The sequence below is a fragment of the Harpia harpyja genome, chromosome 3, assembly GCF_026419915.1.
Source record: "Harpia harpyja isolate bHarHar1 chromosome 3, bHarHar1 primary haplotype, whole genome shotgun sequence".
NCBI lineage: Eukaryota > Metazoa > Chordata > Aves > Accipitriformes > Accipitridae > Harpia > Harpia harpyja.
The window spans coordinates 74,777,649-74,802,412 of record NC_068942.1 but is presented as its reverse complement, the minus strand read 5'-3'; the positions used below and the strand labels follow the sequence as shown (position 1 = coordinate 74,802,412).

At 44.5% G+C, this 24,764-nt stretch overlaps 2 protein-coding genes across 2 annotated transcripts in view; both read left to right on the top strand.

Moving 5' to 3' along the window:
• The window catches only part of MTHFD1 (methylenetetrahydrofolate dehydrogenase, cyclohydrolase and formyltetrahydrofolate synthetase 1), a 42,382-nt gene extending 26,370 nt beyond the window's left edge, over positions 1–16,012 (top strand). The window contains exons 18-28 of the mRNA XM_052783407.1: positions 946–1,086; positions 3,955–4,023; positions 4,571–4,682; positions 4,896–5,035; positions 5,475–5,516; positions 6,567–6,667; positions 7,611–7,788; positions 8,948–9,055; positions 10,284–10,436; positions 14,567–14,675; positions 14,849–16,012. Coding sequence (XP_052639367.1) covers positions 946–1,086; positions 3,955–4,023; positions 4,571–4,682; positions 4,896–5,035; positions 5,475–5,516; positions 6,567–6,667; positions 7,611–7,788; positions 8,948–9,055; positions 10,284–10,436; positions 14,567–14,656 — 1,134 coding nt within the window. The 3' untranslated portion in view covers positions 14,657–14,675; positions 14,849–16,012. The remainder of the gene's footprint in view (positions 1–945; positions 1,087–3,954; positions 4,024–4,570; positions 4,683–4,895; positions 5,036–5,474; positions 5,517–6,566; positions 6,668–7,610; positions 7,789–8,947; positions 9,056–10,283; positions 10,437–14,566; positions 14,676–14,848) is intronic.
• Positions 16,013–18,923: 2,911 nt separating this feature from the next.
• On the top strand, positions 18,924–23,445 carry AKAP5 (A-kinase anchoring protein 5). Its single transcript, XM_052783431.1, has 2 exons — positions 18,924–19,030; positions 20,270–23,445. The coding sequence occupies exon 2, from the start codon at positions 20,921–20,923 to the stop codon at positions 22,316–22,318; it is 1,398 nt and encodes a 465-aa protein (XP_052639391.1). The 5' UTR covers positions 18,924–19,030; positions 20,270–20,920; the 3' UTR covers positions 22,319–23,445.
• The last annotated feature ends 1,319 nt before the right edge of the window (positions 23,446–24,764 follow it).

Genomic DNA, 24,764 nt, shown 5'->3' with positions numbered 1-24,764 from the left:
ATGTTTTAAAAAGTGCTTTGAAAAATGTGGTCCTAAAGCAAGTTCCTGTAATGCCAGATGTTTCCATCTTTTACCAGTACCTTGTTAAAGAGAAAGCAGAAAGTCCCTTCAACCAAGCAGTTAAATATGCTACCAGTGCAGTGCTTAGTTTTGTTGTCTGTTCCCTCCTTTCCTGTTCTCTCCTGAATGTTGGGTTCCCAAACTGGGATGACTGTGGCATAATAACAGTTGTACACACTGTACACTCTGTAAATACAGTGCATGGCAATGGCTAATATTCACCACTGCACATGCTTTGGGTGGAATGTATCTGGCCAAAACTAGACACGGTATCTGAGCTCGTTGTCTGGATTCATTATATAATCAATAGAGTAAAATAGGCTATCTGGGCTGTGACTCCTCTCGTCCCTTAAGTAACTGTCAAATTAATAGTTCAAATGAATTGTGCTCAGAAAAGCCTCTTTCCGTTGACTGGAAATGTCCCTAGGGTGCTTAGCTTCAGTGGAGGTGTCAGTGTTATGTCTGATGAATTCTACCCTTCATTTCCTGTAGAATCTGATTTTGTTTTTTTCATTTACTGTACTGTTTAGTGATAGTCAGATGAGTTAGTAAGGTCAGTCTTCAAAAATATAATTTGTTAGCATTAAGCTTTCTTACATGAATCACTAATGTATGTGCCAGGAGAGAGTCATGTAATAGCAATGGAATAAGTAGTTTTTACTTATTTTTGCAGAAAAAAATCCAGTTTAAAATGGCCAAATTAAATGAAGTATGTTCTGAGAGTAATGCTTTGAATTTCTTTTATATCTGTACGTCTGGGTTTTTTTGGGTTTTGGGGTTTTTTTTATGATGGTGATGATTGGCTTTGTTTCAAGAATTTAGCAGAGGTAAGGATTGCTGCTAGGGAATCTTGATGAGTTCACATTCTTTATTCATCTCTTGCAGGCTCAGTTTGACATCACGGTCAGCAGTGAAATCATGGCAGTTTTAGCACTGTCTGATGGGTTGGATGATATGAAAAAGCGACTGGGCAGAATGGTGGTAGCTTCCAGCAAAAGAGGAGAACCAGTTACAACAGATGACCTTGTAAGAGAGTCATTCAGTTCTCAAATGCTTTTTCCTAGTACTTCCAAAAGTCCATGGATTGAAAAGCATAGAGACATTTCTGTACAGAAAATCCCTTAGCATATGGAAGATCAAAGACAAAATCTTAGCCCCGAGAGTTAACAAAGGTTTTTTTACTTCAGTGTGGCTAGCACCTTACCTAGAGAGTGTGTGTGTGCATGTGATCTGGGCAGGGACAAACGGTCCTCTGATGTGCTGTGTGTCAAGTTGAAGCTAGCAGCATAGGAATTGATGGGGAAATACATGGTGGCTTCTAGATAAAAAGCATATTTATGAATCAGAAGAATTCAAAATGCATCCTGCTGGCCATCTTGTTTCTCAGGTTCCCTGGAGTGAGGAAGACATTGAGCAGGAGAAAAGGCTCATGCAAATTTAATTACAGATTATGAAATACATTATTCTGGGAGGTTGTGAATGCTATAAAAGCCAAACCCTTTGCAAATTTTGCAAGGTCTCCGTAAGGCAGCCTTTGATGAGGGACACAAATCCTTTATTTCCACTGTGTGAAATACTGTATGTAGTAGCACTGGTGTTGTCTTATTACCAGTACGTAAAGCAGTCCTAAGCAGCAGTTGCAAGCTGCAACGCTGTCTTGCAGCTGTCATACAATAATTATTAGTACAGTTCTTGGCATGTTTGTGGAGTGTGTCAGCTAGCACTCTCCCCAATGGTGCTTCAGCGTGGTTTCAGGGGAATAGCCTGTGTCCCAGACACTTCTTCCAATAAATGTTTTGAAGATGGCAACCCTGTTTGGATAAGGGAAAGGGAATTGAGCCCTGTATATGAACTGTGCCCTGCCACTTGGCCTCAAGACAGAGAACAGGCTCAGGGCTTTTGTACTAGTCAATAGAGACATGATACTGGTGCTTACTGCTGTCCTGTATAGTAGGTATTTCACAGCCTGCTTTGCAAAAGACAAGAGTATTACAAATTTGCATGATGTGTTAATGAGGTTTGTCTTGCATTTTCTGAATGAACATTTCCAATGGGATAGAAGAATCCACAGGGTGAGTATCCTCACCTCTGTTTCCAACAAGGTGGGACACAGGACTAAGGCTTACCCAGCTCTTGCTATCTTGCTGTGGGTTTTTTTGTTTTCTTGTGTTTGAGGGGGTTTTTTGTTTGTTTTGCTTCCTTCCAGGATAAGCCTAAGAAACAGTAGATTAGCAACATGGCCTGACTCTGGCCTTGTAGGAAAAGGGCTAGGCTGGGAACCGTTTAACTGTAAATGTCCTTATGAGAGACATTTGTTGGAAATGAGGGAGGGCATGTGCCAAAGTTCTGTAGGCAGCTTTGAGATCTTAGTTCCTACTGCTAGCATGCTGCCAGTTTAACCTTAAGTACCTGGGTTAAACCCTGTTCTGGAAAACAGGAGTCTCTCCTGCTGCCCATCAGCAGTGGAGGCAGATGGTGTTTGGATAGGGAGTTGCTTTGAGTTTTATGTAGAGTCCAGGTGATAGAAGTCTTTTGTCTCAAGAATTTTTTTTTTTTTACTTTTAAATCTAATTATATTTAACTTCGTCCATTGCAACTGTGGAATGGAGGATGGTTATCAGACCTGTCCAACAGGTTCTCTTGAATATTATATGTTTGCACTGATGGCAGCCATTGGTACTCCTTATGCTGGCAGAAACAGTGATTGCAGAGACCAGACTGGCACATTAGGATGTCTGAGTCCTTCTGCTGTGATACAACCAATGTTGCGAGTGTGCTACCAGGAAGTGCAAAGAAACTGGGAATAAATGCAGAATCAAAAACTGACTACAGGTTTTTAGAGATGGGATGTATTGAAGTGCTGCTGAGTGACACAGGCCTGAAATGTCGCCATGGAAATCTCGCTCTGTAGTTTTCATTATTCTGGAGATGACTGAAGTTTAAAACTTATCCATTAATGTTAAATAAGCTTTCATGTGGCAAGATTGAAACTAATGAAACAAAGCAGTGAATGTCTTTTAAAAAAAAATCTTTCATATAATTGAGTGCTGCAATCCAGTTGAAATTAAAAGGGAAGAAAAAGAAATCATGGTTCAAGGTTTTCATAACTTCTGTGAACATTTGGCTCAACACCCATGATAGCAATTCTAGTTACTTTTGCAAGTGCTGGGTAACAGTCAGTTCAGTTTCCACTGAATTGTATTAGTCACAAGGATGACCAAACCCTCATTTTCTCTCCCAAAGCAGATGTGGATGAAATCACAAGCTTTCACTTTGCAGGAGGCTGAATTGCAGCAGGATATACTGCTGCACCTCAGAGGAAACATGGGCTCCAGTGTTTGCCTTTCATGATGTCAGCCTGGTCTTTCTCATGAGCACAGAGGTTCACTTTAAAAGTTATTTCTGCACAAGAGGCTTGGGCAGGATGTAGCAGCTTGTTAGGGCATTTAAAGGCCAGTATGTAGAGCCTAGTTGCTGAAATGAGGAAGGAAAAAAGTCTAAGACAAATCTACCCGCAAAACCTAAGCACGTTGCTTTGTGCCACTGAATGGGCTACAGTAAACCATACATACCTAAGGGTTACCTCTCGCTGCTATTGTTTACTAACCTTGCTATAGCATTGAACCAGCAATTGTTCTTTATGCTTTCACTACAAAGTGATGGCCAAGCATGGTCACGACCAAGAGGTTGCCCCCAGCAGAAATCACAGATCCTCTTACAAGAATGTAAAGGTCATTATTCTGCCTTGCCCTGAGTAGAGTTGGTTACATCTAGAGCAACTGCTGGTTCTGGTCCTTAAAGCTCACCAGGATAAAAGCAGAGCCTTGACACTGCATAGGAACTGTCTCAAGGTCTCAGTACACCTGGAAACTGATTGCCCTTTTTTTCTTTTAGGGTGTGACTGGTGCTCTGGCTGTCTTGATGAAAGATGCTGTTAAACCAAACCTCATGCAGACACTAGAGGTGAGCACAGATGATTTGCTATATGTGCATTTTCAGAGCCAAGAAGCAACTGGTTTAGTTCATTCATCAAAATCAGCGTGGGCTTACTTGGCTTAGAGTTAGAGGTTTATTGTGGTTTCCTACCTCAGGTTCAGCTACAGGAGAAGGCTAGCTTCTTTCTAGGTCTGCCATTTGTATGTGGGATGACCCGGAGGAAATGCATGAAACTTTGCTGTGTCTCTGCTCTGTTGTCTTTAATGCCAGGAGGTGTTTTGGGAATCTAAATGTTGTGGATGCAGGAGAATGGCAAAGAGTTGCTGGGATTTAGCCATCCTTTTCCTAAGCGGATTAATATCTCCACTTGTGCAGATTATTATAATCCTGTTTGCCCTGTAGTCCTTATGACTGATAACAAATGTTTGATCAGAAGGCTTTAAGATCTGTCTTCTAAAAGCGTTTTTCTTCACCTTCAGGTACCATAGTACTTAGTTCCTGAAATGCTGCAGATTTGCTAAATTGTACCCTCTGATTTTCTTTCTCTCTCTCTCCCACAACCCCCCTTTTCTAGGGAACACCGGTGTTTGTTCATGCTGGACCTTTTGCCAATATTGCACATGGGAATTCTTCAGTGTTGGCAGACAAAATAGCACTGAAGCTTGTGGGTGAAGAGGGTTTTGTTGGTAAGTGTGTGGAGCGTGTTTTTTGTTTGCTTTTTGGTTTTTTGTTTGCAGGGAGGGATCTGCCTGTTTGTTTTTTTGTTTGGTTTTTTTTTTACTGTGACTGTCTTTGGGGTTTTTTTGTCTTGGAAGAAGCTTCTGATTTATATAATCAGAGCATGATTTCTCTACCCAGCAACCTCTCACAAGCTTCTTTTCTTTTAATTCCTACTCTAGTTACAGAAGCAGGATTTGGTGCAGACATAGGCATGGAGAAATTCTTTAATATTAAGTGCCGCTATTCTGGTCTCCGGCCTCATGTGGTGGTGTTGGTTGCTACTGTCCGAGCTCTGAAAATGCATGGAGGAGGGCCTGCAGTAAGTACTAGGAAAGGTTTTCTTTAGGCGTGAAGGGCTGTTACTGTTCTGATCCAGTCACTTAAAGCCCTGTAGGGTTTGAACTACTTGTAATTGTCTTGAGGTTTGCAGTAGTAAAAGGAATCCATATGTCCCTGTTGCTAGTAACCTGCTTCATTGTAGTATGTTACAGGTACATACCTGCTTGTTTTTTTGTTCTAATGAAGTGCTTGTATGCTGGGGCACTTGTGATACTGCCACAGTCAGTCATTTGTTGTACTGTGAGTGCATGTGCAGTCTTTTATTCTTCCTTTTATTTTTTTTTTCTTAGAAAAAATGATCAGCCTGGAGTAGAATGTTGTATCTTGATGCCATTTAATAAGAATGAAGCAAGAATTGCTGTCATGTATAAAAATCTTATGGGGTTCCATGTTTTTTCTTCTTTTCCTTTTTTTCCCAGGTCACTGCTGGGGTACCTTTACCAAAGGAGTACATGGAAGAGGTAACCTCCTTTACCTGTTGTGACAATTGACCAACTAACTGCAGTCATGACACGATGTTGTCATGCAGTACACGCCTGGATAGCTAGTGTGTCATTTCTTCAGCTGCCGGGGAAATGCTTCCTCATACAAGTTGTAATGTTGGGGGGTGGGGGTGGTTTGGGGTTTGTTTTTTTACGATGTTACTTTGGCTTTGCTCTTTGAAGCATTTATTGTACTTGACCTAGCCTTTTTGTTTCTCCTGAGCTCATGCAATTGTCTGTGCGCTCAATTTTTCATAGTAATATCTACTCCTTGTCCCCTGACCCTCTCAGTATAGAGTAATTGCTTGGCTGAAATATTGTTTCTGAAAATATTCACAGTGCCTCTCTAATTACTCTCTTCTTAGCAGCAGCAGTTTGTGGTTTTATTTCCCCCCCACCATTTGCAAGCAGAGAGGAAAGTGAACCAAAGTCCCAGCTTCTATCCTTGTGCCTTGAACGGTTGTGTACACTTGGATAATTGGTCTGGCTGTCTTTACATTGCTGCAGCTTTTTCACTTGTGGAGCTTCTGTATGGATTATTCTTTGCATAGGAAGGAATGAAATGTCTGGATTTCCATGAGTAGTCTCTGATGCTGCAAAATGTAAATATGTGTAAACCGAAAGCTGTTGCCACAGACTTCAAACAACTGTCTTGAAATTCACTGCTAATGATATTTAATACATAAAGAGGAATGTGTCAGAGTAAAATGAGGCTTTACTGTGGGGAGTTAATGAGCATGGGTATTAACTTACTAAGAATAACAGAAAAAAAATGATAAAAAGTGATTTCTCTTGCCTTGGCTTGGCAGCTGAAACCAGCAATCATTAGAAGTAGTCATTCCTTTTCTTTTCTTCCATCAAAGAGCATGCACTGGTCTGGACTGCTCAGAAAGCAGCACTGGGGATTTGCCTTTGTGGTTTCATTCCCATTTTGACATTTTTATCATTAGCTGTGGACGTAGTGGATTTGGAACAAAAGTTTCACTGCCCCTGATAAAACGTGTTTCCTGCTTGCTGTCTTCTTTACAGAATCTTCAACTGTTGGCAAAAGGCTGTAGTAACCTAAACAAGCAAATCCAAAATGCACGGATGTTTGGTGTCCCAGTAGTAGTGGCTGTCAATGCTTTCAAGTAAGTGAGCTGGGACATGGAAGTGATGCATGGGTATAAAATTGTGTCACTTTATCTGCTATGTTTAACAGAAACTCTGGTTTTCAGTACTGTCAATGTATTGTTTGCAGCATTTTGTATTGTTGGAAGATGCTGAATAAATAGGGGAGCTCTGCATAGTCATTTCAAATGTATTCCTTAGTTTAAATTAGCTTAGGATTTTATGACTATTATCTGCCATCACTTACACTGTGACTGGCCAGATTACTGAGGACAAAAGGTGCCTGTGATGATGTGAAATCTAAGCTCACAATAGATGGTGAGGTGCCTGTGCTGTCGACAACACTGTGTTCAGTAGTCTGCTGTGTGGAATAATTATGCTCCGCTAAGAAGCGTTTCAGGCTCTGCATGTTGTGCTGCACAGGAGATAGGATCTGTGTGTCACCTTTTTATGCAAGCAGAAGTGCTTTGAACTGGTGCGTTAAAGCTGATGCCAGTTGAAGCAGAGTAACCAGCTAAGGATTCCTCATCTGAAGTAAATGCATATTGGCTCATGTAGAGAAATTATGGTTTTTAGCTTGTTGTGTGCACATGATATAGCACACCTTAGCATCTCTACATCAGCAATACTAAACGCCTTTTTGAGTTTGCTCATGGAAACAGGATTTGCATTGCCAATACAGGACAGAAACGGCAGAAAGTCTGGAACGCTGCTCTGTCAGTAGTCATGGGTTTCTGCATGTAGTTCCAGAGCTATCTGTTCCTGTCTGTTCTTCTGTGGAGTAGCTTCCTTCACCAAGGTGGAGAAGGCTGTGGTGGATAGCCCCTCAGCAGCTTCCTGATGGCTGGATACTGATTTCTTTGGACAGCTTTTCGATCTTGTCAAGAGAGAAATGGTTAGAACAAACAGTTAATTTACTGTGTGCACACTCCAGTACAAATGTGTGAACTTTTTTCCTTACAGAACAGATACAAAGGCTGAACTGGCCCTTGTAGTACAACTGGCAAAAGAAGCAGGAGCGTTTGATGCTGTGGAGTGCACTCACTGGGCAGAGGGAGGTAAAGGAGCAGTTGCACTGGCCCAAGCTGTTCAGAGAGCATCGCAGACACCCAGCAACTTCACATTCCTCTATAATGTGGAGGTAAGAACTTGCAGTATTACAGAGGTGCTTTGTTTATAAGGTGGAGATCAGCTGGTTTCACTAGCTTAAGTTGACTTAAGTTGACTTGAAGGCTGACTGACAGGCTGCTCTGAGAAACTGAGAAGAAATTTTATTTTAGAGCATAACATTTATTCCACCAGTCTCAAAGACCTAGTTAGTCAGTTCTTGTCGTTTTGACTACCCAGTGAAATATTGCTTACTTTTGACACTGAAAGCTGCTGCTGTGACTCTGCTAGAGATGACAAACAGGTTTCTTCCATGGCAGCCATGTTCCAGGCTAAGGGGAAGTTTAGTTCTTGAACTTGAGACATGCATTCCTGTCAGAGCATGGACTGGAACAAGCCTGACCAAACCTGTTACCTTACTGCAGAGCTTCTGGGTGCACTGGTTGCTCAGGATGGCTATCTATACACCAGGCTATGGAACGGAATTTGTCCATTTTTAACTTTTTTTTTTTTTTTTTCCCTCTACAAGTAAGGCTTATAAAGCCATACTACAGGTCGGGGTGGAAGACAGCGTGTGTGTGTGTGTGTGTGTGTGTGTTTCTAATGACTTTGTACATTAAGCATATTTGACAATTGATTTGGAGGTAATGAAGTCACTGTTAGTTCCCAGATTATGGCCTGAATCCTCCTTTAATAGCAAGCACCTATTCAAGAACCTAATGAGGTACAGAGCTATGTCGTCATACCTGTTTTAGCTCCTTAACAGATGCTTTCAACTTTTCTTCTTTAACCTGTTTTATTTGTGCTTTTATTTAACCATTAACTTGTATTCCCTCAAATTATTTTTGTCTGCTTTTTGACTTAAACTTGAGAGAGAATAAAGATGCCTCTTTTGCAGTGGGGGTAATTAATATGTAAGCACAGCTTATAAGAAATACTGTTGTGTACCTTTTTGTTTCTGACTGTAGTACACTAGTTTTGCCCTCTTACTAAGAGAAACAACTGCAACAAGATAAATGTGTTTTGAAAACCCCCAAATTACTGTATAGCTTTGTTCTACAGCGAATGGGAAAAGGTCTTGTATCTGCAGATGGGCATTGCACAACATGTATGAAGGATTGTGAAGCTGCTGTGATGTTACAGCTCTTTGTAGTTTGGCCACACTGACTTGCCTGTCTTTTTTTTTTTCCTAGCTCCCTGTTATAGATAAGATCAGGCTTATTGCACAGCAGATCTACGGGGCAAGTGACATTGAGCTACTTCCAGAAGCACAGGAGAAAGTCACCTTGTACACTAAGCAAGTGAGTTTTCCACGTCACCTGATACCAGTGGTGCTTTTCATTTAAAACATTCATACTGAACAGTGGTCTTCAAACTGTGCGTGAAGGGAATCATCACTCAAATCATGTCCTTGTCCAGGACTTGTTAGATGCTGCTATGGCAGACGAGGAAGAGGAGGTGGTATGGGGAGGGAGAAACTGGCCTTGGCTTCTAGTGGAGAGGACAACTCATCTGGCCCAGTAGCACGTGTGTGATAGTGTATGGGGAGAGAAGGCCAGGAGGATTCAGTGATCTTCCTCTACAGTACTCTCCAGTCCTTCAGCAGTTTGGGAATTAGGGAACTACAAGTGGTCACATTGGTGCTAAATAGTCTCTGTTTTTTTTTTTATCTTGTTCCACTGAGTTGTGTAATCAGTTTTTGAACCCATATGGATTTTTGCCAGTCACAATTATGTTGGGGAAAGAGTTCCACAGGTGATACAATACTTCTTGTGGAAAAAACATGTACTTTTATAAGTTTTGAACCTGGCATCTGGTTGTTGAATTAGATGCTTTCTGGTTGTGTTGCTTTTATTCTTCTCAAGCATGACATTCTTGTGAATTTACCTGCTTCTGCATTAATGAAGGTCTGTAAAGAGCTTTGAAGGGAAGAGCAATGTGAGAATTAGCCATTCTTTGTTTGCAGCGTGCTCAAATAATTTTGCTTTTGCAGTCTATTTACTACTGGCATATATAGTTTCTCGCTTTTATGTTTCTTGTATATTCCTTTACAAGTCTGTCAAAATACCATAGGCATGTAATTGCTACTTCCTTATGACCTGCAATTATATTGATCAAACATTTCTAATTAGCTGACCTCAGCTGAACAAGAACTTTAGCTCTGAGCTATTTAAATAAATGTTTTGGGAAGAGAGTAGACAGTAAGTTAGCTATCAAGGTTGTGTATCTAACACTTCCATACCATTAATTTTTTACTCAGTTGGATGTGCTGGGGGCCATGGTGGTTCGTTCTTTAATACTTAGAGGGGGGCAGGGAGAGAGTTTGAGAGAGAAGGAATGGGAATGCAGAATGGTCAACAGATCTGACAGGCTGTGGATGAAGCAGTTGATGAGGAATGAAATGTCCTAATAAAATGTCTGATCTGCAGAGAATGGCAGAATAGAGCCATTACATTTGTGTACAGGAAAAGTTACTGATTTTTCACTTATTTCTCTCCCCTTTCTCTCGCTTTTCGTGGCCTTTCCCAGGGATTTGGAAACCTGCCAATCTGCATGGCTAAAACTCACTTATCCTTGTCTCATGACCCTGAAAAAAAAGGAGCACCTACGGGTTTTATTCTGCCAATCCGAGACATTCGGGCCAGTGTTGGTGCTGGATTCCTGTATCCACTAGTAGGAACGGTATGTGATTGAGTGAAACCCTCAACTGTGGGGTGAGGTAAAAAAACTTCATGTGCATTCCAGTAAGCAGTTACAAAAGGTATCTTAAATTAGGAGAGTCCTTGTCATTTACAGTTGGTGTTTTAACAGTCCAGTATATTAGATGCCCTTAAAAGTTTTTTCTCCAGGGTACAGGAAAGCTAAAATAGACCATCTGACCATTTGAATACTTAGCAAGCCCCCCGTGTACTGCTCAGGTCCCCACATCTCTGTCTTCCTGGATTTTGAGGAAAGGGTGAGCTCTGTAGCTAGTCAATTCTGGGAGTGGCAGTCTGGTAGAGAGTATGGGAGAAATCCTTGGCCCACCTAATTGCCATTGTGACTTTGCGTTCCTGATGAAAGCACTTTGCAGTATTGCAGGTGAAGTCTGTGTACACCTGCAGGTCAGGGTAGAACAAGACAACTCCTCCAAAGCTTACAAGGCAAACAACTTTTGATGAGACACCTCCAAAGTGAAACTGACCTGTATTATTAATCATTTATCAGTCTCCCCTCCCATTTGGTTCTCATGGTTTTGCTGACCATCTGTTTGCTATTCAGCCTGCATCAGTTCCAACAATTCATTTAACTATGCCCTTGAGTTTTTAGTTTCTGTTCTTTGACAAGATTGGCATAACGTCAGCTGAGAGGAGAGAGAGTAGCTACAATGGAAACAGGATCCTGGAATAGTTTTGATATTAATTGCTTGGCAGAAAGAGAAGCTACCTGCAAAATGAGCTAATGTTCAGGTTTGCATCCAAAGAAAGAATGTTAGGGTGAAAGGATCCACTGGAAATCTTACCTGGGGAATCTCTTCTGAGCAAATGTTAAGTAACATTAGGTTATTTTAGGGGATGGAGCAGTTGGAGCGAGCAGCTCTGTCTCTCTCTTGGCTTTTGAGCCTGAACCTTTTTGTGAAGTCTTCATGGCAATGTGTTTGTTTTAATAAGCTTTCAAAAGCATTAGGGGTGCATTGCTCGGATGATGAAATTTGCTGATTTAAGAGTTGGATCCCTTCTTCCTTCAAATGCTAGATAAAGCCAAATATTGGATATCTTTTTCTTTTAATTCTTAAAAAAAAAAAAAAAAAAAAGGTAGGTAAGGGTCTCCAGATCACCCAACACAAATAAAATAACCACATCCTGATTAAAGTCTGGCTCATCCATCTTCTTAAAGAGTAATGTGTGTTTTGGGATAAAATGAAAGATAGCATGCTTGTTCCTGTTATTAATGGCATTTTTTTGCAAGCCAAGATTTAATCCAAACAACGATTTATTTTATATTTTTTTAATAAGCGCTGGAGAAGGAAAAGGTACACAGCATTAATGAGCTACACAAGAGAAAGATATTTTCAGACATCTAAAACTAACATTTTGGCTCTTTTTCTGATGTCTTCAGCTTCTATGAAGTTGGACTCTTTCCTTTCTGCTCCCTTCCCAGATTCCTAATGTTTTCTTGGACATGTAGTAAATCATGGTGTTAATTCTGCCAGAATTAACAGTAAGTCTTCTGGTTAGGGACATGAAGATCACTCTTCTGTGGTGTCTACAAAGCCAGGGAAGGGATGTCCTTTCGAGAAGCAATCCAGGGCATTTTGAATCAGATCACTATTTTAAACCCATTCAGCAGGAGGTGTCTTAGCCTCAGAATAAATTTTTGGCAGCCACCATTGAACTGTGAGCTGAAAATGCAGCAAATATGTAGCTCTATGCAGAAGCTTTTATGAGAGATTTGAGGTGAAATTAATCACCGGTGCATGCGTATTCTTGTTATCTGAAGTTAATCACAAAGGTATGTCACATTTTATTTTTTCTCAGCTTCTCAGTTCTGGGTTTTTCCCTTTCTGGCTCAAAGTTGAAGTGGTTGTACTTTAATGAAATACTTTGAGGTTTTAAAGGAAATATAATTTCAAAGATTATCTAGATTTAACTTTGAGCATGAAAGATAATGAAAGTGAAACAAATCGTTGGGCTCAAATTAGTTGGGTTTATTTTCTGGTGCTGCTGATGAATTAAAAACAAATTGCTTATTCGGCTCTGTTTTTTTAGTTCCTAAATGGCATTTTTTTGGAAGTTCCACAAGTGCAATAAATAATACATTCTTAGCTGGTATTGGTTTTGTTTAAAATCTTGCAAGGGGAGTGATGATATCCATGTGGTCTAATTTTTTCACATAAATAGTGGGAATTGCCCAGTGTTCTTTTTCAGCGCATGTGGTATTGAAGGGGTGGAGGATAATGGAGGAAAAATTCATTTCTTCAGCTCTGAAAATAACTGAGGGCATTAAGCATTGTGGACATTTGTACAGAAAATTAGTAGTCTGGTTGGAAATTATCCTGTACTGCATAGAAATTCAGAGTTTAAGCATACTGCCTTTAAGTAATAGATAGCTGAGTAGCCACTGTGGGCTGCCCTATGGATAGGAAAGGAGGAAAATTGACCATTCCTTTCAAAACAGAAAGTGCAAGAAACAGTGAAGTCAGGCCCATCTTCAGCAATATGGCACCTCCTACTCTATTGAATGTCACTGTCTCAGCTCCTGCTGTGGCCCTCTGAATCTGTAGGTGGAGATCTGCAAAGCTCTATGATTCTTCAGTGATACAGAAATAAATAGGAAGTTTCTTGCTCTGCTTGACCAGAGACTGGCAGTGACTATGGTGAGAACAGGAAAACCCCTCCAGGCACTTTGGATCTCTTAATACCTTAGCTCTTGAGAGCAAAATATTCATACAACTAAACACAAAGACAAGGAATGAGACAAAGACTAGCCCCTGTATTCTCCATAGCCCCCCTGTTGTCTGTCTGGGAAAGCAGCAGCTCTGACAAAAAGCTAGTGCAGTCCCAGAATTCATTACAAAGAGTAGACTTGGAAGTGATTTTTACCTCTGCGTAAGCCATGCAAGACCTGCAGTGATAAGTTACGTACGGGACTGGTGTTAACACTTGCAAACGGCTTAGGAAAATGGGGTGGGACTCCAAAAGCTTCCCGAACAGTTTTGAGAACTGCAGAAAACACCTAACCAATACAGCTTCGCCTCCTTGCTGCTTAGCTTATTATCAAAAGGAAGATTGGGAGGTAATTTGATTAGTGTGCAAAATACTTGCTCAGGGAGAAAATACCAGGTTGCCAAAGAGATCTTTAGTCTAATGGAGACAGGCATAACAATACTGATTGTGAAAGCTGAGGCTGAATGATGCAGATAAAAAATGAGACCTTGAATTTTTTTATTAAAGGGGTGAATGACCACTGGCACAAACTCCCAAGCATGGTCACGAGTTGCCCACCTTTGTAAAGCATCCATGTTATCTTACACATGCTGCTGGGCTAAATGCTGAGTTAGGGAAGGGGAAGTCCTGTTGTCTGCATTAGTAAATCAGACCAAGTGTAGTCACTGCTGGCCTTGCATTCTGCGGCTCTGAAGCTGGGTACTCGGCAGTGGGACAACTGGAGAGGACTGGCCTGAGGCAGGTGTAGTGCTGGCAGCTGTTTTGCTAGCTTCAGTTCTGCCACTGCACAGCCCTTCTGACTTGAATGCCTCAGAAATATTCCAGTCAGGAGAACTGACCTCTTCATCTCTATTTAAGCTTTACCTCAGTTAAAAAAAAAAAAATTGAACTCTCTTCTCAACAATAATTATTCCTAATTATTTAACACTTCTAGTTCTAGACTCTTAAAGAATTGTAATCAGCTGAGACTTTAGAGTTGGCAAAGTTCTATTAAAACATGTATCCTCATTTTAATAACCAGGAAACTGCCACAAGTAATTATTGTCTCACCACAGCGAAGTCCATGAACACTCCTCTAACAGTTAACTGGTCAGCTGGATATCTAAGTACTTTGCCAAATCTTGGGCTCAGTCACTGGCAGAGGTAGAAGCCAAACTAAGTCCTCATCGTGAAAAACAAAAACCCCAGACCTATCTACTGAGACAGGAGTTCCTGATTCTCACAGTATGCTTCAAAATGGTACCTGACTGTCATCCAACTAGTGTGTACATGTGCAAGGAGCTGCATTGGCTGTTGCCATCATAGTCTTCAGCAGTGATTTAGTATTCTATCTTCTGCACAAAACTATGCTGCTTCCACTTTAATGTTTTATCTTTTGTTGTCCAGATGACCACTATGCCAGGACTTCCTACAAGACCCTGTTTCTATGATATAGACTTGGACCCAGTGTCAGGAGAAGTAAATGGGCTCTTTTGAAAGGAATTATTAACCAAAGGTAGGTGCCTTCTTGAAGGCTTTCAATATTTGGGCTTTTTCTCATCTTGAGATAATGGAGTTAAGCCAATCTCATATTATGCCATATGTTTCCAAATGACATCTGATTATAATTCAGCCTGAAAGTTGCCTGCAGTACTATATAATAGTAATTAAATTTATTTTTCTTTTTAGCTCCCAGAAGAACACCTGATGAGTCATGTAAATGGAACTATGGCCTGTTTTGTTTTTTTTTTTTTTTTAAGTCAAAACAAGATATGACTGAGAATATAGTGCAAGAAGTGACTGGAAGAAGGAGTGCTAAAGAATCAACCACTTTTATTCTGTAATAATTTTTAAACTGCTGTGTTCTAAGCTAGTTGACACTGAGCGTCTAAAGCATATTTCCTCTACAAACCTCCTACTTGTAACTGTAGCTGAAGCAGAATACAGTGGGTTTAGTGACCTCTTTTGATTCAGTGACATGATTTTAATAATTAAAAATCCTAAAGCTGGAGCTGTTTGAAATAGTCTTGGGACTTAATTGTCTTAACCATAGAGTTTTTGTAGCATATATTATCTTTGAAAGTCTTGTACACTACATATTCCTATTTGCCATACTGAATTCTGTATTCCACTTCTCGCACTATGGGAGAAACCGCTGTGCTCTGAAACTGTATCAATGTCATTTAAAAGAGGGAGCAAAGAGGAAGCTCCTTTGCTTCTCATCTCTCTCCAGAAGTGCTTACCCTGGCTTCTGCTGTGAATTATTCCTGCAGGCACCTGAGCTACGTCAAATTTCCCTTTTAGAAAGTCCAGCTGTGACTACTGTATTCTACTGTTCATGGAAACTGAACTTCTGGATATCACATCTGTAGGGACTGGATCTTTGGCCCATATCTGTGGCTTCTACCAAATGTGTCTTTTGAACCATTTTATGCTCAACAATAAGTACAGTTACACCGTTGACGAGCCTCGTTTCCTAAGGTAGCTAATTGGTGAACAGAGACAACGCAAGTAGTGATGAAGTCAATTGTAGCAGGTTTTGTCAGCAGGCTAAAAATCATTTTGTAACATAGAAGTATTGTTGCTGCCAATTTTTTAACTAATACAAGTAAAACTGGTAAATACTTAAGTGCTTTTTGGATTTTAACGTATGCACTGAGATTACTGAAGTAGAACTTATTTCTGTGATTAACTGTACACAGCAGCAGTCCTTGTATTGACAAGTAGGAGTGATTATTGCAGTAATAAGTTGACTGCAATGCACCACTGTGTGTGTGCGCGTTTAATCTTGTTTTCTTTCCTAGATGATGTGTGTCATCTATAGGAAATAAACTACCTGAATTATTCCATAAATGAGAGATACTTGCAGTTGACTGCAAAAGATCTGAACTAAGACTTGCAAGGCCCATCTGCTTGCATCAGAACTGAATCTAAAAACATTCGGATTTTGGTGAGAACTGGGAGAATCGGGATGTAGGTGTGCACCAATGTAAGGGTGCATCTGTAGTACACAGATACTGTGTATATATATGGCAGGGGGGGTGTAGAGAGAGAGATCTATATCTCTCAAGTTATTCAGGAGGGGAGAATAATTATATAAAAATTACCCGGTTGTCACAGAAGCAGACGGAACAGCTTAAACCGTCGTAAGAGCATTTGAGATGCATTCACAGCCTCCTAAAATTTTCTTTTCGATGGTATTCAGCTGAGGCATTATTGGCAGCCAGGTTTGCCAGAGCACGCACAGGCCACTTGCAGGAGGTCTGAAGGGGTGTTCCCCAGCCGCTGCCCCGTGCCGGGCTGACAGTGCCTCTGCACCTGCGGCACCTCGGCCAAGCCTTCCCTTGAAGCAGGTTGCCAGAGCTGATGCTGCCAAGTCTGCTGTCAGTTCCTACATTTAATCTTCCCTGCTACACTGCTTCCCTGTGAGCGCTCTGCGTTCCACCTTCATTTTATGCTTATGAAAGATGGGATAAGTGTAAATTTATGCTAAGATTAGCCTCCTTTTAGTTTAGCATGAGATCATAGACGTGCTTGAGAGAGATGGTTCAAGAGGTTGCTAGTCCACCTCCTGCAGTGAGGCAAAGAAGCAGTTCAGGCACGCAACTGCTCAGGGATTTGCTACCCACAGTGGGACTGGTGGCAACAAAGGGTAAGGGCCAAAAAATAGCCCCAAGCATCTCTAGAGGTTAGTGGGGAATGCTTTTCTAGCCTGCACTTTGAACCTATTGGAATGTGAGTTCTCCAGCATACCTACTCTAGGTCTTGCAGGACTGATACATAAATAGATTGGTTTTTTTTAACTCTCGCCTTTGCCACCAAGTATGCCAGCTAGTTCCTGCCCTAGCAAATAGAACACAAGGGACACTTAATTTCTTCTAACTAAATATTGGAAGGTTGTCTTCTCTTCCTGTTGCCTAGAGGAAAAACTAATTATGTACAAATTTGTTCTCTGTGGGCTATTTGTGCACCCAGAGCCCTTAACTGGTGTTATGGCCATCCATTCCCCCAGCTGTGCTGTAATGAGAGTCCTGCATCATGTCATGTAAGAAATAACACAGGTTTTTTGGGGTTTTTTTTGGTTTGTTTTGGGTTTTTTTTGACTAGTGATAGGGACCAAAAAAAAAAAGGAGAAAGTGTTGCTTGGCTAGCTTGCTGCACGTCACCAGCACTTCGGTGTGGGCCCAGAAAGAAAAGCAGAGCCTGCAGCTGGGCCAGGATCTTTCAAGCTTATCCATCTTCTGACCAGATCCTCTGCTTGCTGCAGACTCCGTTACCTTGCACCATAGCCTTTGGTGCTACCATCTTCCCCTGGAGCGGCAGGAATAATTGAATTCCATGTGAGGTGTTTCCAAATGCGATTCACAGCAGCGCACACGCATTAGCCATCCTCACGTCAGCCATCCTCGTTACTGCTGCCTGCTTTCCTCCCTCCTGCCTCCAACTGCAACAAGGGAAAACCTCCTCGCAGTGAGGGGCCTTGTTTGGCTTTAGCACAGAAGTGGATCGTAATTAGAACCCACTGCCCACCCAGGGGGGAAAGAAGCTGTTTCCAAATGAAGATTATTACCCTGAGTGAATGCGAGCAAACACAGCTCATGGGGGAGCTTTTAAAAAGGCAATTCCTTGTCATTGCTTGATCCATGTTTCAGCCCTACTGGCTGACATTTCAGCCCAACACACCCATTTTGTACCTTTTTTCCATGAAGACGCTAAGGAGGGCGGAGACCATGTGTATTTTTCTAAGGCTGGCCTATGCTGGAAGCCACTTGCAGGTTCAAAGTGTGCTGCTTCGCCTGGTTTCTTCTGTGCAAACATGCTGTGAAGTAGTTAAGGTCCTTAAAAAGTTTGTGGGTGTCAGTCAGCTCCCCGTGGAGATGAATGGGGACATTTGGGCGTCTCGAACTATGGTTTCATGTAGTTCATCAGCTCCACTTGGTAGTCCTTTTTCCAGAGGCCCTCCCATCAATCATAACAGCTGGAGATGCAATTTTTCTTAAGTCAGATCTCAGCTGCTTTGGAGAAAAAAGTCTAATAGGAAAGAGGCGCTTTCTCTGGCATTTTGGGCAAGGATTAGTTCAAACCCAAGAACTGGCTGTCCTTGCTGCCACCACCTCTGAAGGCGTAGCTCCTGCAGCAGCCCGAACAGTATGTGCTTAAAACTGCAAAGGTTTCAGGTGGGACAAAACAAAACAGCCGCGAAGAGTGAGACCCCCTTCCTTCCCACGTAGCCAGGCAAACACCGGCTCCCCAAATGCCAGCGGTCCCTTCCTGTGGGGCGTGCGTCCGCTCTCTTACAGTGCATCTTGCTGCCATTGGGATCCAAACTGAAAACGGCAGCTCAGTCCCTAGGAAGACCTTTGCCTTGAGCGTAGTTTGGGGTTTGCACATCTGCTGCTGCTGCTGCGCACGACCTGCGAGGGGAAGAAAGGTGACTCTGCAAGAGGGAGAGGGATCCTGCCTTGCAAAGAGGGGTGCCGCCCGGCAAGAAGAGTGGGGTGCTATCCCCTAAGAGGGAGGGGTGCTACAAAAAGAAAGGGGTGCTGATCTGCAAACAGGGAGAGACGCTTTCCTGTGGGAGGAGAGGAGGGGTGCTGCCCCGCACGCAGGGCTGGGCCGGGGTCCCAGACACCCCCCCCCCCGCCATTCCCCAGCCCCCGCGCTCTCCGGAGGTCTGCGGGCACGTGCCCGCAGAGCCGCCCCGCTGCCGGGGCGGGGGGGGGGGGGGGGGGGGCGGGCCGCCTCGGCGGGGGGCGGGGGTCTGCCGGCAGCGCCCTCCCCGCCGGCCCGGGGGGGGGCGCGGCTGCGGCGGGAGGCGGCGGCAGCGCAGCCGCGCGGAGCGGCGCGGAGGGGCGCGGAGCCGGGCGGCAGGTGAGGGCGCGGGGCGGGCACCGCCGCGGGGGGCGGGGGGGGGGGGGGGGAGAATCCGCGGGGGGAGGCGACACGCGTGGGGTTGCTGGCTCGGCCTCTGCGGCCCGAGGGGCATCCCCCATCCTCATCCCCTCGGAGGGGTTCGGCTTTCGGGGGGGTCCCGCTTGGCCGGGAGCGGGGGGAACGGGGCTGGGGGCGGGGAGGGGGGAGCGGCGGTGCTGGCGGCACCCGCGAACGCCCCCCGAACTTGCCGGGCGGCGGGGGCTGCGGCGGAGCCGGGCTGCGGGCTCCGCTCGGGGCAGCGGCAGCGGCAGCGGCAGCGGCGGGCTTCTCTCTCCCACACGCGCCTCTGTCAGCTTAGCTCATTTTCCCCTTAAAAAAAATTAAAATTTCAAAAAATAATAATTAAAAAAAAAAACCCAAACAAAACACCAGATCTGCTCCGCGGGGGAGAGCGCCCCGCCAGAGCCCCCGTTTTAATCATCTTACTACTTAAAAGCAGAGTCCAAAATACCGTGTAAAGAATTGCCCGGAGTCACTGAGCCGGTCCCAGAGAAGTTGCTGTGTTTGCGGTAACGCGGTTTTGCGTCTTTATATCCAAAAATGTTCTGATGATGTTTTGAGGCAGTGCTTTTTTTTTTTTTTTTTTTGAAGGGTGACATATATCTTACAGTATCATATATTTGATGAACACACGCGGTGTTAATTGAGGTTGCCATGGAAGGCATGCACGTAGTATAAATAAGCTCCCTCCTTGCCATGTGATTTCGCTTTTGTATTCCACAAGGCTCCTTTTTGTATTCTGTGGTTTTGCATATTGTCATATGGTGCATTAAAGATAAAAATATCTGCTGTCTCAGGGTGTAATTTCCCTAGCTGGAACTATGAGTGCATATGGAGCAGCGGGGAAAAGATTTAGCTAACCATAGGAGAAGAAAATGTATGTGTGTGCATGTGTAATATGTATTTGCCATAATATGGGCAGTTAAAAAAAAAGTCTCCTTTTACCACACAAAATAGCAAAACATCATGAGTTGACATCTTGGTGGCCTCATTTTGCCTTTGGATACTGATGCTAATTAGTGGAAAAAACTGCTATGGTGCATCCAGAGGTAGAACTGCTTTTCCAGCCCCAGTCTGCCTCCCAAAATGAAATATTTTTTTTAAAAAACTTTTTAATACTTTTTTTTTTGAAAAAAAATGCTCTACAGGTCTTATCATTTGTTTGTTGTGTTACAGGTAAAAGATGGAAGAAGCATCGGCCATGCTTCGCAGCAAACCTCACATAACCTGCGATGTGAACTGAAGCAGAAAGCAAAGGCGAGACAAAGCAGCATCTGACCTTGTCACTGGGGGGCAGAAAACAGCCACTGGCTGCTGCTGGTTTTACTGGTGCTTCAATCAAGCTCCCTGTGGAATTGCAGATAGCTCAGAAAGTGCAAGTTCTTTCCAGGTCCGTGGGGTGAATAAAAATTGTTAACCCTTGGCTTGATTTGTCATCCTTTGGGGGAGAAAAAAAAAAAAAGTAATGTCAGACTGGCAATTAAATAGTCGTGCTGTTAGACCGAGCGCAACTTGAAGTGGGTTGCTCCGGAGGTGAGAGTGACTCTGGCCAGTAAAGCCAAGAAGCCTGTTCAACTGCATGTCTACCCGGGATTCCTTGGAGAGGTGATCAAGTGAGTAATAAGACAAAGTGGGAGTTATAAAGCGGATGCGATAGCTTCAGCAGGACTTCTCTTCACTGCCACATCCGCTCATTAAAAAGCAACTAACGTTATTTTGAAAACAGTTTGAGGAAAAAATGCACTTTGAGCATCTCTGCAGTTCTTGTGTCTGATGCATTAATCCAGAAAATCGGTAATATAACACAAACGAAGGAGAGGAGCGAATATGGTGAAGGCAGCTAAGGAAATTCAAATGGAGAGCCCAAGAGAGGCAGAGACTCACAGCACAGGGGCAACGTGCTCCCCCTCGGAGGAACAGGCAGAAAAACCCTCCATGCTCTGTTTTAAGAAGCGGAAGAAGTCCTGTAATAAGGGGCTGACCGAGAAGGATGCGTGCGAAGGAGCCTCGGAGGAGAAAAGCCAATGCATCAGCGCTGACCAAGGGGAGGCGAAAGTTTCTACTCAATCGCGATCCTCCAAAGGAGCCTGGGCAGCCATCAAAAACCTCGCAAGACCTCGGAGAAGGCAGAAATCCTCTTCGCGGAAGAAGGTGCCCTCCGATTCCCAAGTGCAGCTGGAGATGGATGCTGAGGATGGCTGTGCACAAGGCTTCCCGAAGAAACGGGCGAGCTCTGGGGTGAAGATGCCCTGTGTACGGTTCTCCAGAGGCAAGAAAAAACCCAGCCCCTCTGAAGCGGTGGAGGAGTCGGAGGACAGTGTTCAAGCAAACGAAGTGATGGGCATTTTGAATAAAGCTATTGAAGAGCCGGAGGATTTGGCCCCGACGGACAAGTCTGAATCCTTCAGCCCGGTCTCTGCGGAGGAGGACCAGGATACGGCGAAGGAAAGTGCCAGCTCTGTTGGGAAGAGTGAGCCCTTGACAGAGCCCACACCTGATGCAGAGGAACATACGGAGCACACCGCTCAGTCGGAGATAACCGATTCAGAGACAGTTAGTGAAACAGCCCAGGAAAAACTGCAGGAGGGGAGCCTACCCCAAACCACAGTCCATGCGGAAGGCGGGGAGGTTGCTCCCGAAGCGCCCGTTTCCAAGGATCAACCCGACAGCTCCCCTGAAACCACTGAGCTGCAGGAAATCCCTAATACCTGCCAAGAGCTGCCTGAAGGGGATGAATCAGAAAAGAGCATAAATCTTCCTGAGGAGCTCAAAGCCGAAGAAACTGTAATGGATTTCAGTCAGTCGGCGTTTAAAGATGATGCAATGAGCGTGCAGGGCTGCTCCAGCCATCAGGTGACATTAGAAGCACACACGGGCGCTGGCGTCGGCATCGTCATCACCGTCACCGAAGCTGAGGACTCTGACAACACCGACTCTGACCAGGCCTACGAGCCGTCCCCGGTTTTGCACCGAAATAAGCAAAAAGGGAATAAAAAATCAAGCGGGAGCTTTGATTTTGGTAAAAAAGAGGGCCCCGAGGCTGGCGGTGCTCCCCAGGCAGAGGAGAAGGGTCCGGGCGACCAGGGGCACAGAACTGGGGAGCAGTACGAATTGCTCCTCATAGAAACCGCCTCTTCCCTCGTGAAGGCGGCCATTCAGTCGTCCATAGAGCAGCTGGTCAACGAAATGGCCCTGGAACAGAATAAACACAACAGTTTTCTGTGATGGCAGCGATGCCCCCAAAATAAAAGAGTACAGGGAGTGATTTAAAGCTCCATTTGGCCTGGGGGGTGTGTGGAGAGCTCGAAGGGCTCCCAGGGCCGAGGTGTAGTTAATTCTGCATGCCCGTTCAGTTGTGTGTTTATGTGAAATGGATCCTGGGACGTGGGGCAGACCCTGCTACATACAGCGTGTCCCCTGGGGCTGGGGCTTCAGACAGTGCCGTCGACCTCAGCTGCGGAAAAATGAAGGCGTTGCAGCAACTGTGTTTTCGTTTATTGGCATCCGTATGTCAAGGCCACGTTTCTGCCGTCACCCATGCCAGGTTTCCTGGCTCTTCGTGCTGTAGATCTGTGTATACCGTGGGTTTAGCGAAAGGTCCCGAGAGGCGGTGAGTGCCCGACCCACTGCTGGGCTGGATTCGGGGCACGTCAGATGCGGCTGGAGGTTTGCCTTGGGGTTCAGCGAAGACAAGGGAGGGTAAAGTGACTGCAATGTTGACGTGAAGATGTCAATGCCAGACAGGCTCAGGCTGGTATTTAGTATTGCAAACAGGTACTCGCTACGTACAGATGCCAGAAACCGTGGTCACCCCTGCTGTCGCATTGCATGAAGCCGGATGGTTGCAGCGAGCGGTGTTTTTCATTTGGCCTCTTCCCCTGTCACAAGCAGCCTGTGCATTTCCAGACACGTTAAAGCACAGCATCAGCCGCTCGCCTCGCTGACCCCGGGCTGCACGAATGCCAAGAAAACGACAGCGCTTCATTTGCCGGGGGGCCGTTCTCGCACCATTAAGCTCAACGGGCAAAATTCCCAGCAGCATCGGCAGCGTGGGCTGGGCGGGAGCGTGCCTGCTGCGGGCAGCCCCTCTCCTTCCTTCACCTTCCCGCGTCCCAGTCACGATGTCGTGGTGAAGCTGTCCTCGGATGTAGCATATTTTTGATATATGGCATGTGATATAAATAGCAGTGAGCTGCATGCGTGTTAGCAGTCAACTATTGCCTCGGTGTTGACATAGTTTGGGTAGCTGCGATGTGGTGCCGGCGCTGGAATTGCTTTGATTTGGTCTGAGTGCTGCTGGCGTCCCTGGGTGCTGGCGGCAGCCTGTCCCACACGGCCCCCCCCCTCGCTGCGAAGCCCGGGCATCCCTTGGGAAATGTGCATTACGCCCGGCTCGCTGCTGCCGGGCTCTGGCTGGCTCCGGCACGCCATGTAGCTTGCTCGGAAACATGCAGGGAAATGCCGGAGTGATCTTACCAAAGTCCTCAGGGAAAAAATCTAGACGTGAGGGCCTGGGGACATGGCCGTAAAATGCCTGGACAGGCCAATCGCCGTCAAAACCCACGAACTGCCCTGCTCCGAGGGGGTTGCGCCAGCGTAGCATGTGTGTGCGAGCATCGCCTCTAACTACCAGCTCTCCAAGAGAAAGGGGCCTTTTAATAATTTGGGATTGCATCTGCGCAGCTGGGATTTACTTTACAGCTGCAGGCAAGTCAGCCTGTTCTTCTGAGAAAATTCTCTTGCGTATTTCTCAGCCGATACAGAAATAGCAGCCTTGCTTGGCAATTGCTTACTGACCATAGGCAGTGCGCTGAGATTTCCCTTCCCAGCATAGAATTTGGATTCCTGTTAAAATACAAGGGCTGTAAACTTTCCTAGTACCTGGTGCGCAACCACGTTTTAAACTTTGATAAAGCATCTCCGTTGTTACGAGAGGACTGTGAGCAGTGAGTGCCACAGCTTGTTTCTGTGCAAGTAAAACTTACGAAAAATCAGAGGATGTTAAAAAAAAAAGCGTCTTCTTTTTCAGTGAGTTTAATTAATAAGTTATCAGGTATCAGTAATTCAGCGTGTACAATTTTAATGGCTTTGTACTTCATACTGGTCCTTCCAGGTATTTTGCCATAGTTTTGAGAGGGACTTTTTAAGGACTTTTATATGTACCTTGGGAGCTGCTGCTGCAGCACCCCGAGAAGAGCCATACTGATGCTGGAGGTTGCTTATGGGATTCCACCGGGCACCGTGGCAGGTCAGCGCCGAGCGAAGGGCCGCAGCATCTCTGCGGGGCCCCGCTGGTCTCAGCTGCAGAGGAGGATGTTGGGGCTCTGGTAAAGAAACACAAAGTGACCCCATGGGGCCAGGCTGTCATCTTCTGTCAGCCTGCTAGGCAGTTTCGGGAGGATTTCCTGTATTTCAGTATTGCCTTTTAGGCAAAACACATCTTCAAAAGAGGAGAAAAATGGTAGAAATGCTTTGGTCCAGCCCAGCCCCTGCGACTGTTGCTCCACGTCCAGGGTTGTGTTTGCATCCTTTCTGTAGCTGGTTTTCCCTCTGTTATAGCTGTACATATAACTGATGATTATTTCATTAAAGTTGAATGTACCTGTTGTTTTCTTGCCTTGTGATTGAGTGGGCAGCTATGGAGAGATTTTATACATAAAAGGATAAACTC

Bases quoted from the DNA above. Each gene is read 5' to 3' on its own strand.
- AKAP5 (XM_052783431.1), top strand. From the start codon at position 20,921: ATGGTGAAGGCAGCTAAGGAAATTCAAATGGAGAGCCCAAGAGAGGCA.